The sequence below is a fragment of the Lampris incognitus genome, chromosome 9 (genome assembly GCF_029633865.1).
Source record: "Lampris incognitus isolate fLamInc1 chromosome 9, fLamInc1.hap2, whole genome shotgun sequence".
Classification (NCBI taxonomy): domain Eukaryota; kingdom Metazoa; phylum Chordata; class Actinopteri; order Lampriformes; family Lampridae; genus Lampris; species Lampris incognitus.
The window spans coordinates 39233641-39247512 of record NC_079219.1 but is presented as its reverse complement, the minus strand read 5'-3'; the positions used below and the strand labels follow the sequence as shown (position 1 = coordinate 39247512).

Here is a 13872-nt window from a genome sequence, read left to right as displayed (position 1 = left end):
GAGAATGCAAAGATTCAACAAAATGTTAAGCTGCTCATTTCTAGAGAAAAAACAAAAACAAAATTTGAGTTTTTTTCTGATTCTATATGATTCTAAATGACAATCAACAATGTTATAACGAAGTCTAGGTAAGAAAAAGTTAACCTATACTCTAACTCAATTGTGCCAGATGTATCATAATTTCTTTTGAGAGACCACATTAAATATGTTGAAAACGTCCACCTATGCTGGTTTCGAATCCACCTGAGTTTAACTGAATGATTGCAAAATAAATATCACCAGCTTTGTGAGGTTTTAAAATTGATACTGTACATCAAATCGGTCCTGTTTCATGAAGATGAAGTAACTGCCCATGGGACCCAAAATTAAGTTGATAGGACTCCTAAAGCTGAAGAACATGTAAAAAGTTCAGCAAAGCTCTGAACCTCCTGGGAGCACCATAAAGTCAGTTTACATAAAGTTAAATCAGTTCATCTGGACACAATATTTATTAAGAGCAACGTTTCATCACTAATCTATAATAATGGGTTACATAATAATTGATTACATTTATATAGCGCATTGTCTAGACACTCAAAGCATTTCACATTGAAGGGAGAAACTCACCTCAACCACCACCAATGTGTAAACAGCACAGCGGCATATGTTTATAAGGGTGGGGACACCTGCAGTCAGTTTAGACTGAAGAAGTCACTTAGATGAGTGATGAAACGTTTCTCTCAATAAACGATGTGTCCAGATGAACTGATTCAACTTTCTGTGATTTCCTTACCTGGATCAATGAGCATGCATCAAGACATAAACTGCATTATAACAAAATGGGAAAAAACTTAACACGAAACGTAGGGTTTCCTGTTAAATCAGGGCAACTTTAAACTCAGCAATTTGAGAAAAAGGACAATTGTCAGAGAAGTAACCGAGAGACCAGCTACAACGCTCAGGGTGTTAGGGCCCTGACACACCAGGCTGACGGTCGGTCATCGGCACGGGCTGTCTGTGAGCGTGTGACCCTAGTTTTTGCAGTGTGTCCTGCACCGTTGGCACTAGTCGCACCCCTGTCGGCAGTTTTTCGGCCAATTCAGCATGTTGAATCGGTGGCGCCTGTCGGTGAGAGAGATCACTCTGATTGGCTGTTCAGCTTAGCGAATCAGTGCAGAACGTACATGCTAGTTGATCGTCGGCTGTAGCCTTTGCGGTGTGTTAAAGTGCTACTTTTTGGCCCAGACGGCAGGCAACATAACAGTCAGCCTTCGTCACCACTAGTCAGTGTAGTGTGTCTGGGCCCTTATACAGCTTGTTGGATGAAATGTGAGAAACTGTCCAGAGACCAGCAAATTCTTCAGCACTTCTCAGATTTGGCCTATTTGGAAGAGCGTAGCTTGGTTTGATCAGCAAAGCACAGAAGTAATGTGATTGGTTGTACCATTTCATTCCTCTGTATAATGCTGAGCATGAGATCAGCTACACTGGTGTCATTGCAAAAATAAAGCTCTTTTTATTTCAAAATTGAGGAACATTTATTTGTGATAATCAGCAATAATGTCAACAATAACTATAGCACTGACTGCGAGTGAAATTGAAGTACTGTTTTCATTTGGAAAATAAATGTGTCCAGTAACTTAGACTGCAAACAGAATATAAATAAGTTAAAGTTAACCAGCAGTCTGGTTTTAGATTTGCCCTTTGCCGGTACAGGCAGTTGTGTCACTATCAAGCCTTCTTTATGTGAATTTTGAAGATGTTAATAGGATAGGATATAAAGAAATGAAATAAAAAAACACAAAGTCATACTTAAGTTTAACACTCCCTCGGTGAAAACGTTAAGGAGGTCTTGCAATACAGTGATGGAAACGTGATTTTCTTTTCTAGTTTCTTCGATGGCAACTCATTCCTGTTGGCCTTATCTCTTTTACTGACCTTTTCTCTTTTTTCTCTTTAATGCTTTATAAAAGGAAATCAATGTTCTCAGGGGTATCATTTTATCAGACAAAACTAACTAAGTGATTTGCATTTTCTTTTACTTTTTAGAAGTTCACCTAAAATTTGCTTAGCATTTGAATGGACAAAATTACTCATGTTCCCCTCGGTGCTGACAACCCTGTTGGAATGTGAACTGGTGGCGGGGACCCACAAGTAATGCTGTGCCAGTTGGCCCACACTGGGAAAGTGTTTTTTGGTCAGCCAACTACTGGAAATCTAGGTAGCTCTTGTAACATAATGTAGGGGCTACATGAATGGTGGTCCTATTTCTGTTGGGTTTTTTTTTCTTGTTTTTTTTCCATTTTGCATACTAGAGTCACTATCAAGTATAACAGTTCAGTGTTAGAAAATCATTAAACACTGGATCAAGTCGTCCGGGTAGCATGGCAGTCTATTCCATTGCCTACCAACACAGGAATCGCCAGATCGAACCCCTGTGTTACCTCTGGCTTGGTCGGGCATCCCTACAGACACAATTGGCTGTGTCTACGGGTGGGAAGCCAGATGTGAGTATGTGTCCTGGTCGCTGCACTAGAGCCTCCTCTGGTCGGTCGGAGCGCCTGTTCGGGGAGGAGGGGGAACTGGGGGGAATAGTGTGATCATCCCACGCGCTACATCCTCCTGGTGAAACTCCTTACTGTCAGGTGAAAAGAAATGGCTGGCAACTACCACATGTGTCAGAGGAGGCATGTGGTAGTCTGCAGCCGTCCCTGGATTGGCAGAGGGGGTGGAGCAGCAACTGGGACGGCTCGGAAGAGTGGGGTAATTGGATAATTGGCTGAATTACAATTGGGTAGAAAAAGGGGTAAAATTTAAAAAAAAAAAAAAAAAAAACATTGAATCAAGTCAACTGTTAATATATTTTTATTGACCAGCATTGGGTATAGTATATTACAATTCCTCTTTATTATCAGGTTTGTTTTAGTCAAACTGATCAGAAAACAGACCTGTCATTTTTAAACACTCCTTTGCCAATTCCAGCTACATCTATTGACCTTTAGATGATAATATTATTGAGCTTTAACATTACCAATTTACCCCTGTCAACACAGCATCTAATCCAAATAGCAGAGGTTTGAAAAGATAATGAAAATGTATGTGTATTTAATCACAGCTGGGCCTGGGCTATCATACTGTGTTACATTCTACCAGGTTTTATGTGCCAGTGTCTGATGTTGTAGAAAATCTGTGAAACTTATTTTGTTCTTGTATATACAATATTAATCAGTGTATATGACAAGTTTTTAAAAAAAAAAAACTCACTTTAGCATAACAGCAATTTCTTGTTTATCATCAACAGAAAAACACAGGAAATGATGTCTGCCTCAGGATTTGAAAGAGCGTTACCCTTTCAGTGGCTTAGTAATAGATGTAATTAGTATAAGAGTTCAAACTAGGGGCCAGCAGAGGAATTAACACAATGATTCCATTACAATCAGCAAGGCAAGGCAACAGAGATTAGAGGAGATTATAAGAGCCTAGACACACCAAACTGACTGGTGGCGAGGAAGGCCGACTGTTGTGTCGCCTCACGTCGCCTGCTGTCTGGGCCAAAAAGTAGCACTTGAACACACCGCAAAGACTACAGCCAACGACGGCCCTGATTCGCTAGCTTAGCACTGGCTGAACAGCCAATCAGAGTGATCTCTCTCACCGACGAGCTCTGCCGATTCAACATGCTGAATCGGCCGAAAAGCTGCCGACAGGGGTCCAACTAGTGCCGACGGTGCGGGACACACCACAAAAACTAGGGTCACAGATGCTCACCGACAGCCCGACAATGGCAAACGGCCGACCGTCGGCCTGGTGTGTCAGGGCCCTAAAATATACCATGGAACAGAGAGTAATATAATGGTGTGGGAATAATCCTAGACAGAGAGCTACAACAGAAAGTCATAGAAGTAAAGAGGGAATTGGATAGGCTGATTTGGATGAGGTTGGATTTGTATGGAGATCTGACAAATAAAAGTTTGTATGCACCACAGTTGGGTTGTGATGAGGAAGAAAAGATGAATTTCTGGGGACAACTGGACAATGTAATGGCAGACATACCAGGGGATAAAAGAGTTTTCACTGGAGCAGACTTGAATGGACACATGGGAGAAGGAAATGGTGGTGATGAGGATGTCATGGGAAAATTCGGGTTTGGAATGAGAAATGCAGGTGGGGAGTCGGTTTCTGTCTCAATGAATTTACCATTAACTGTTCTGCCAATGAGATTGTAGCGTACAGATTATTGACTATTGCAAACTGTTCTCTTCTCTCACGTCTTTTCTCTCTCTGAATGATGTCTTCTCCTTTCTGTGTGTGTGTGAATGGTGCATTGTGAGTCTCCATTGACTGCACATGCAGTCTGTCCTCGTCCCAGGTTTCCATGGTGATGTTGGTCGCCACCTGGACACTGCTTGGCATCCCCCTCGTAACATTTTCGTTTTATATATCCTAAAAATCCATATAATTTTGTTATCCCATTTCAATGTTATATCCTTCTCTCACTCTGAAGTGTGACTAATGTATTTTTTGGGGTTTATTTTGTTTGTTTTTTGGGTTGTTTTTTTGTCTACATGGTGATGGTGGTTGCATGGCTCAGGTCCTGGGCTGTTCCGTAGGCATCTGGACACTACTTGGCATCCTCCTCATCATATTCTTCATATATTTTATAATTCTGTTATCATCTTTCAGTGTATTTTGTAAATTGTGTCCATGCAACATCCATTGCACGTTGTCCGTCTTGGGAGAGAGAACCCTCCTCTGTTGCACTCCCTGAGGTTTCTTCCTATTTTTTATTTTTTCTCCCTGTTAAAGGTTTTTTTTTTTTTTTTTTTTTAGGCAGTTGTTCCTTATCCGATACGAGGGTCTAAGGACAGGATGTTGTGTTGCTTTAAAGCCCACTGAATGAAATTTGTAATTTGTGAAATTGTACTATACAAATAAAATTGACTTCACTTGGCAGCAAAGGTGACCATCCCTCTCCTCGGTGCAGATTTCTTGTGGGTCTACAGACTGTTGGTGGACGTCAAAAACCACCAACTGATAGATGCTGTAACCTTCTGCTTATACACATGTACACTCAGCGGGGCAGAATTTCTTGTTTGCTCTCAGCCATGGAGGATTTTCTTCACCTCCTCACCAATTTTCCAAGCCTGACACAGTCCACCTTCTCATCATCCACCAAGCATGGCGTGGAACACCACATCCCCACCACCGGCATGCCTGTTTATGCCTGGGCTCAGCACCTTGACCCAACCAAATGTGCCATTGCCAAGGCTGAGTTACAGAACATAGAGCATCTTGGCATCGTTCACCACTCCAAAGGCCTGTGGGCTTCAGCCCCTCCACATCGCTCAAAAGCCTGGCGGCAGGTGGCGTCCATGCGGTGATTACCACTGGCTGAACAACACAATGACACCTGACTGCTACCCAGTTCCGCACATCCAGAACTTTTCTGCCCGCCTGGCATGGAAGGTCATCTTGTCAAACGTGGACCTCGTTCTTCAACACCACCAGGTTCCTGTCCACCTGGCAGACGTCCCCAAGGCTGTGGTGATCACCGCATTTGGCCTGTTCGAGTTCCTGTGCATGCCGTTCAGCCTCAGAAACGTGGCACAGACCTTTCAGCGCCTCATGGACTCTGTGCTGCATGACCCACCTTTCCTATTTGTCTACCCGGTTGACATCCTTGCACCTCCAGGGCAGAGCATGTCTCACACCTCTAGACTCTCTTTGAGTGGCTCAGCCGGCACCGCCTCATCATAAACCCAGTGAAGTGCCAGTTCGGATTGTCTACCATCAACTACCTCACACACCGCGTCACTAAAGACTGAGTGGTCCCCCTCATGTTGAAGATGGATGCTGTCACAAACTTTCAACACCCACTCATGGTGAAGTACCTGCAGGAGCTTCTGGATATGATTAACTTTTACCATAATTTAATTCCCTGGGCTGCTCAACTCATGTGGCACCTTTACGAGTTCCTAAAAGGCAAGGCCGTGGAGAAGGACAAAGTTTTTATGGACACCAAGACTGCTCTGGCTAACGGGACAATGCAATCGCTATCACGACGGACGCTTCGGACCACGCAGTTGGCGCAGTGCACGAGCAGTGGGTGAATGGTGCCTGGCAGCCACTTGCTTTCTGGTTTCTGACAGCTGCACCCCAATGAACAGAAATACAGCACCTTTGACTGGGAGCTCCTAGGCCTCTACTTAGCCATCCGACACTTCCATTCCCCACCGGGTAATGGAAGTGAATTCACACTATTTTGAATTTACACTATTTTGTCATTAAATTGACAGCTTTTTCATTTTGTTACTCCAGTCTCAGATCTGCTATTTTTTTGCTCAACCACTCCTTAAGAGCCTAGATCTGGTCCAGTGTGAGATAGTGACACAATTGTTACATAAATTTTGAGAGAATATTTTGTACTGTGATGCAATAAGAAAATTTAAAAAAAATATATAACACTTGTGTCACTATCTCACACTGGACTAGATCTAGACTCTTAAAGAGTGGTTGTACTGTGATTCAATAAAAAGATGCAAAATTCACCGATGGAATTGAAACGATTCTACCCGTCCTCGGCTCGATGGTGTCTTTGCTGTTACTACTGCAGTGGATGCCATGGCAGTAATTAGCCCCTTTACAAACGACAACAGCATTTTCACAACTCATTAAGACCGATAATCCATGAAAACAGTGTGAAAACATGCAAAATTCGCAATATTTTGATTTTAGCTCCAGTCGAACAGTAATGGCGGTGGTCCAATGACGTCACGTTACGTCTTACACGTCATGAACGTCATTCGTACTTCTGTACGATCTCTATTCTGTGGAACATACAAACTTGACACAGTAAGGCTGGGATTGTTCCCAGGACCATTTTACTTTGAGGCAACCATGCTAACAGCTAAACTTTATTCTGGCCTATTCTCTACATTCTTTTGAGTATCTGCTGTACAAAGTGGACAGCCAGAAAATACGGTAGCCCCTCTGACAACAATAAATAGCAATCTCTCAAGCAATAGTTAACATGGCTGGATGCCGGAAGAGTGTATTTATTGTGGTATATAATATGTTGTTATGACAAAATGTCGTGGTAAATAAAAGGTATTATGTGTTGTCTGTAGATAGTCAAATTTGTATAAATCTGTGGGATATTCTCATGCTCAAACAGAAGTTGGCCTCACCTTCAAATCGTAGACCTGATCAATGAAGTCTTCTTTCTTGCTGACATTAGAGAAAGATCGTAGTGCACCTGTAAGCCGTGGTGGAGACATAGTTCTCTGGTGGTGTGGTCTATCCGCTGTTGTTGACTGACAGACATAGACAGCAAGCAATGAAAATTGACTTTAATTGTCATGAGGTCCTTTTACGGCATTGATTTTCAACATCTATGTATTTAGAAAACCTATGTTGTGCCTATATGTAGCTGCGAATGTCAGAAAACAGGCAACTGGATTAGAACTTCAACATTTCAACATTTTTAAAATCAAAACCACAGTAAAATATAGATTCCTACAATGACAGCAATTAGATAAAAATTAAGACAAGACATCTATCTCATAACTAGAGCTGGAAAAATCTGCTGTATGGGTGCCCAGTGCCACCAATTTTAAGTCCTGGATAACCAAACCTCCGCCTGGCACTCAACTTGACATTTTTTGATTCTTTTCTGGCACTACGGTCAGTTGGATGAAAATGAATGATGGGATCACAAACAGAATTGCTATTTGTTGCAAAGTAATTGGGTGATTGTTAATTGGTTCTCCCTTTAGTACTGGGGAATATTATGACCATCAATCTCTAATGTTTTCTATATGGCACGTTTCATCCTCTTACAAGCTAGCTAATGTTAAACGTAATTCAAGGATTGCATTGATTGCAAATATATTTTCCATCCATCCATTATCCAAGCCGCTTATCCCAATTGGGGTTTAGGATGTTGAAGCCTATCCCAGCTGTGATTGGGCGGCAGGCAGGGAGACACCCTGGACAAGCCGCCAGTCCATCACAGGGCTGACACATTCACACCTAGGAGCAATTTACAAACCCCAATTCCAATGAAGTTGGGACATTGCGTAAAACATGAATAAAAACAGAATACAATGATTTGCAAATCCTTTTCGACCTATATTCAGTTGAATACACTACAACGACAAGATATTTAATGTTCAAACTGATAAACTTTATTCTTTTCTTGCAAATATTCACTCATTTTGAATTTGATGCCTGCAACACGTTCCAAAGAAGCTGGGACAGGGGCAACAAAAGACTGGGAAAGTTGAGGAATGCTCAAAAAACACCTGTTTGGAACATTCCACAGGTGAACAGGTTAATTGGAAACAGCTGAGTGTCATGATTGGGTATAAAAGGAGCATCCCCAAAAGGCTCAGTCGTTCACAAGCAAGGATCGGGTGAGGTTCACTACTTTGTGAACAACTGCGCGAGCAAATAGTCCAACAGTTTAAGAACAGTTAACACTGTTCATCGCTACATCTACAAGTGCAAGTTAAAACGCTACCCTGCAAAGCGAAAGCCATATATCAACAACACCCAGAAACGCCGCTGGCTTCGCTGGGCCCGAGCTCATCTGAGATGGACTGACGCAAAGTGGGAAAGTGTGCTGTGGTCTGACGAGTCCACATTTCAAATTGTTTTTGGAAACATAGACGTCGTGTCCTCCGGGCTAAAGAGGAAAAGGACCATCCAGATTGTTATCAGCGCAAAGTCCAAAAGCCAGCATCTGTGATGGTATGGGGGTGTGTTAGTGCCCATGGTATGGGTAACTTGCACATCTGGGAAGGCACCATAAATGCTGAAAGGTACATACAGGTTTTGGAGCAACATATGTTGACATCCAAGAGTGCGGGTACTAGTCTGGCCTGCCTGCAGTCCAGACCTGTCTCCCATTGAAAATGTGTGGCACATTATGAAGCACAAAATACGACAACGGAGACCCCGGACTCTTGAGCAACTGAAGTCGTACATCAAGCGAGAATGGGAAAAAATTCGACCTACAAAGCTTCAACAATTAGTGTCTTCAGTTTCCAAACGCTTATTGAGTGTTGTTAAAAGGAAAGGTGATGTAACACAGTGGTAAACATGCCCCTGTCCCAGCTTTTTTGGAACGTGCTGCAGGCATCAAATTCAAAATGAGTGAATATTTGCAAAAAAAACAAAGTTTATCAGTTTGAACATTAAATATCTTGTCTTTGTAGTGTATTCAATTGAATATAGGTCGAAAAGGATTTGCAAATCATTGTATTCTGTTTTTATTTACATTTTACACAACGTCCCAACTTCATTGGAATTGGGGTTTGTAGTATGGCCGAGTCACCTGACCTACATGTCTTTGGACTGTGGAAGGAAACCCAAGCACCAGGGGGAAACCTACACAGACAAGGGGAAAACATGCAAACTCTATACAAAGGATGACCTAGGATGACCCCCCCCCCCCCAAGGTTGGACTACCCCGGGGTTTGAACCCAGGACGTTCTTGCTGTGACACAACCACACTAACCACTGCGCCACCGTGCCACCCTCAAATATATTTTTATTAAGGTAAAAAAAAATAGTCAGGAAATGTTGCAGCATATTTAGATAAATCGGCCTCGTTGCCAACAGCGTTGGGCAGTATCAATTTTTTTCATACCATTAAAATTCCCCTAATATTACCAGGATATATAGTATTAATTATTTTAATTATTAATAATAAATGAAATACTAATTTAAAAAAACATTGGCGAGGGCTTGCAGGAGGTGTCTGCTAAACCGCAAAGCAAATTTACAAATGTGGTCATGGCAATCTTTTGTTGTTTACAGTTGTTAATTCACTAATTCACATGGATATCCTTAACTTTGTTACACAAGTCTGGAATGGCAGTTTTGGAAAAGAATTCCCCCCCAGGCAGCTCATAAAGTAGAAAAGTATTTGAATCAAGGCTTCAAATGACAATTTGTCCACCATGTAGTGACAATTTGTCCACCATGTAGAATGACATCATTCCCTTGGCTCCACGCCAGTACAAGTTTTCCACCACACACTGCTCCATTTGTATTTAGCTGATTTTGCAAAAGTACCTGTTATAGTTGAATGTCGCAACCTGAAATTTATGCAGAAGGTGAAACATTTGTAATTCTCTGACTGAATAGGCAGTTGCATACTATTATAAATTGTGAATGGACAAACAGTCCCCTTGTGGTTTAATAGATATGAAACATAAATTTTATGTTGGTGCTGAAATGGATACAGTCGTCATTTTTTAATACTCCAGGTTACTATGTTATTGTTATACCTCCATCCCGAGTTTATGAGGTGACAAACTTGACTGAATTCAGAATTCAGATCCTTTTTTGAGTAGAAAAACTAATAATAAATGTATAAGGGAAATAATCCAGAGGGGCACAATTGGTAAACCTGATTCTGTTTTTGTTTGGAATAATTTGTATATTGCTATAGACTGGGAAAAAAACATGGTTATTGCCCAAGAACTATTTTGTTTCAAATGAGGTGTGAAAGGTGTCTTCAAAAATATTGCACAGGTGTTATCCCGTTAATTCTGTTATTGTAAAATACAGGCTAAATGTTGATCCTCATTGTTCATTCTGTCACCACACAGATGAAATGTTAACGCATCTTTTTTGGGACTGTGCCTTTAGTCAAACTTTTTGGTACGACCTTAATCTGTCATTAAACGGAAAATTAGATATTCAGCTCAAACTCAAAATTGAATTCATTTTATTTGGTCTCTTTAATGATGAAAGGCATGTCAAGAAAATGTATGTCATTAATCTTCTCTATTAGCAAAATTCCACATACATGCCAGCAAATTTGCAAAACAGAAACCCAACCTTACTGTTTTCATGTCTTACTTAAAATCCTACCTGGACACACTAAAATTCTGCACAAACTCAAAATCTGTGAAAACTAGAGCCTTGTGTAATGAATTTGTTTTGTAATTTATGTTAATTTAATTGTTTATTTCTGCATTTATTTTATTTCTTTATTCTTTTATGCATTTTCTTTTTATATATTATGATTTATGAATACCTCGAGCATGCACTGCCTTGTTGAAATTGTGAACATTTTGGAAGTTCCATCCATTTTCTGAACCGCTTATCCTGCTCTCAGGGTCGCTGGAGCCTATACCAGCAGTCATTGGACGGCAGGCGGGGAGACACCCTGGACAGGCCACCAGGCCATCACAGGGCCAAGACACACACACACACACACACACACACACACACACACACACACACACACACACACACACACACACACACACACACACACACACACACACACACACACACCATTCATACCTAGGGACAATTTAGTACGGCCAATTCCCCTGTCTTACATGTCTTTGGACTGTGGGAGGAAACCGGAGCTCCCGGAGGAAACCCACGCAGACACGGGGAGAACATGCAAACTACACACAGAGGACGACCCGGGATGACACCCCCCCCCCCAAGGTTGGACTACCCCGGGGTTCGAACCCAGGACCTTCTTGCTGTGAGGCAACCACGCTAACCACTGTGCCTCCCCATTTTGTAAGTTCCATTGTGTAAATAAAGTTTATTATAAAAAAAACATGGTGAATTAGCGCCAACAAACCGTTTACCTTGACACGCTTATTCCATAACATTCGACGACTGCATTTGGACGAGCATGTGTTGACATTAACATCATGGACATAGTTGCAAAGCCAAACACCACAGCACCGCTGTGAGCACATTGTGGTTTTAAGCCAAATGAAAAAGCAGAGCCCAACAACTTGGAGGAAGCGATTGGTTGGATTTGCAGCAAAAAGGTGGCGGTCGCTAAATACCACAAATAGAAAAAAAACAAAAAAAACATCTAGTTCCATCCGGGCAACTGGCTGTTCCTGAAGCTTTCGGACGAGTGCCTCAATATAAACATGACAGTACCAGATGGTGCACGTTAACAGATAGTGTAACGCAGTATATAGCCTAACAAATACAGCCGTTCAATACGGTTGAAAAACCAGCATTTAAAGAAATGCTGCAAAAGTTTGACAAGCAGAATGATCTCCAAAACTGCAATCCCCAATTTGTACAACCAAGTGAAGGATGATATTATCAAGGATTTAAAAGAAATTGACTTTTACTCAGCCACAAGCCAAAAAAAAAAGACGAGCTAAATCCTTAAGCAAGCAGTTACACACCTGAGTCTACAAAGCAAGGTCCTTAGCAAAGACTATTGGTTGACTAATAGACTCAGGTGTGTAACTGCTTGGTTGGAACAAAGACCTGTACCCACACCAGCCCTTGCTGGATCATGCTGCCCATCCCTACCTTGTATAAGTTTTTTTTTTATTATCATTATTTTCAATTAGAAATTAATATCAAAATCTACCTCTTAGCTGTGCTTTTACCCTGGGTTTATTTTCCTTTAGTATGACAGGCCAAGATTAATACATTATGGGATAGGAAACAGCCTCCTCAACATCAGAAAATCTCAAAAAAGACTTGGAGCATCCCTAATTATGTTCAGTAACATGATCAAAGCCAATGCAAATTTATAATTAAGCTTCTAATTAACAATGTGTTCTTTGTCTTTATACTTGTAACCACTTTGTTGGAACAAAATGCAAAATCTGGGTTAACCAAAGAACACTTCTGGGCAGCCACATTTGGGAAGTTGATGTCCTCTTGGCAACTAGCTGCTCTCCCAGAGGACAACGACATGTATCTACTTGACCACCCCTGCATAAGAGTTTGGAGGAAAGTTGAACTATTGTAAACCTTGATGCTAACAGTCTTATTTCTAATGTAACTATTTTGTATTTGTACTCCCTTTACTACTACATTCAACAGTCATTTTACACCCTTTGTGTTATCAACTTTAAAATAAAAAAAACCTTAGTGAGAGCAATCTTAAACTAAATATGGCAATCAATTGTTCTACTAAATCTTCACAATGGGAGTTTAACACAAACTGAACCAAAATCCGAATTTGAGCTGCATGAGTGGTGATTTAACACTAGAACGACCAGGATTTCACTCCTACCTAAAACGACCATGGGCAGTCAAAATGACAGCCAGTTTTTAAACTCTATACTCTGCCAAGATAAATACCCAATTGAGATATTAAAGTATTGCATGTGTTAGTATGTCTGTTAGGAAATTACTGACAACAAAATTAACATTTTAACAACTATAATAGTATTTTTAAACAATTTAAACTTCAGAGGGATATGGTTGAACTTGAATAGCAAATTTGAATAAGTGAAAATATTACCTGAAAAACAAAACGGAAAACACATATTGCTAATCTAACAAACGTAACTACTACTACCACTTTCGGCTGCTCCCATTAAGGGTCACCACAGCCAATTATCCATTTCCATTTCTTCCTGTCCTCTGCATCTTCCTCTGTCACATCAGCCACCTGCATGTCCTGCCTCACCACATCCATAAACCTCCTCTTTAGCCTTCCTCTTTTCCTCTTCCCTGGCAGCTCCATATTCAGCATCCTTCTCCCAATATACCTAGCATCTCTCCTCCACACATGTCCAAACCATCTCAATCTTGCTTCTCTTGATTTGTCTCCAAACCACCTAACCTGAGCTGTCCCTCTCATCAAATTGTCCCTAATCCTGTCCGTCTTCGTCACTCCCAATGAAAATCTTAGCATCTTCAACTCTGCCACCTCCAGCTCCACTTCCTGTCTTTTGGTCAGTGCCACTGTCTCCAAACCATATAAAATAGCTGGTCTCACAACTATCTTGTAAACCTTCCCTCTAACTCTTGCTGGTACCCTTCTGTCGCAAATCACTCCTGACACTCTTCTCCACCTACTCCACCCTGCCTGCACTCTCTTCTTCACCTGTCTTCTGCACTCCCCATTACTTTGGACAGCTGACCCCA

At 41.4% G+C, this 13872-nt stretch overlaps 1 protein-coding gene across 1 annotated transcript in view; it reads right to left on the bottom strand.

Moving 5' to 3' along the window:
- Positions 1 to 13872, bottom strand: part of ascc3 (activating signal cointegrator 1 complex subunit 3) — a 252364-nt gene that overhangs the window by 228403 nt on the left and 10089 nt on the right. Inside the window, exon 2 of the mRNA XM_056285681.1 lies at positions 7167 to 7292. Within this exon, the coding sequence (XP_056141656.1) occupies positions 7167 to 7256 (90 nt within the window). The 5' untranslated portion in view covers positions 7257 to 7292. The remainder of the gene's footprint in view (positions 1 to 7166; positions 7293 to 13872) is intronic.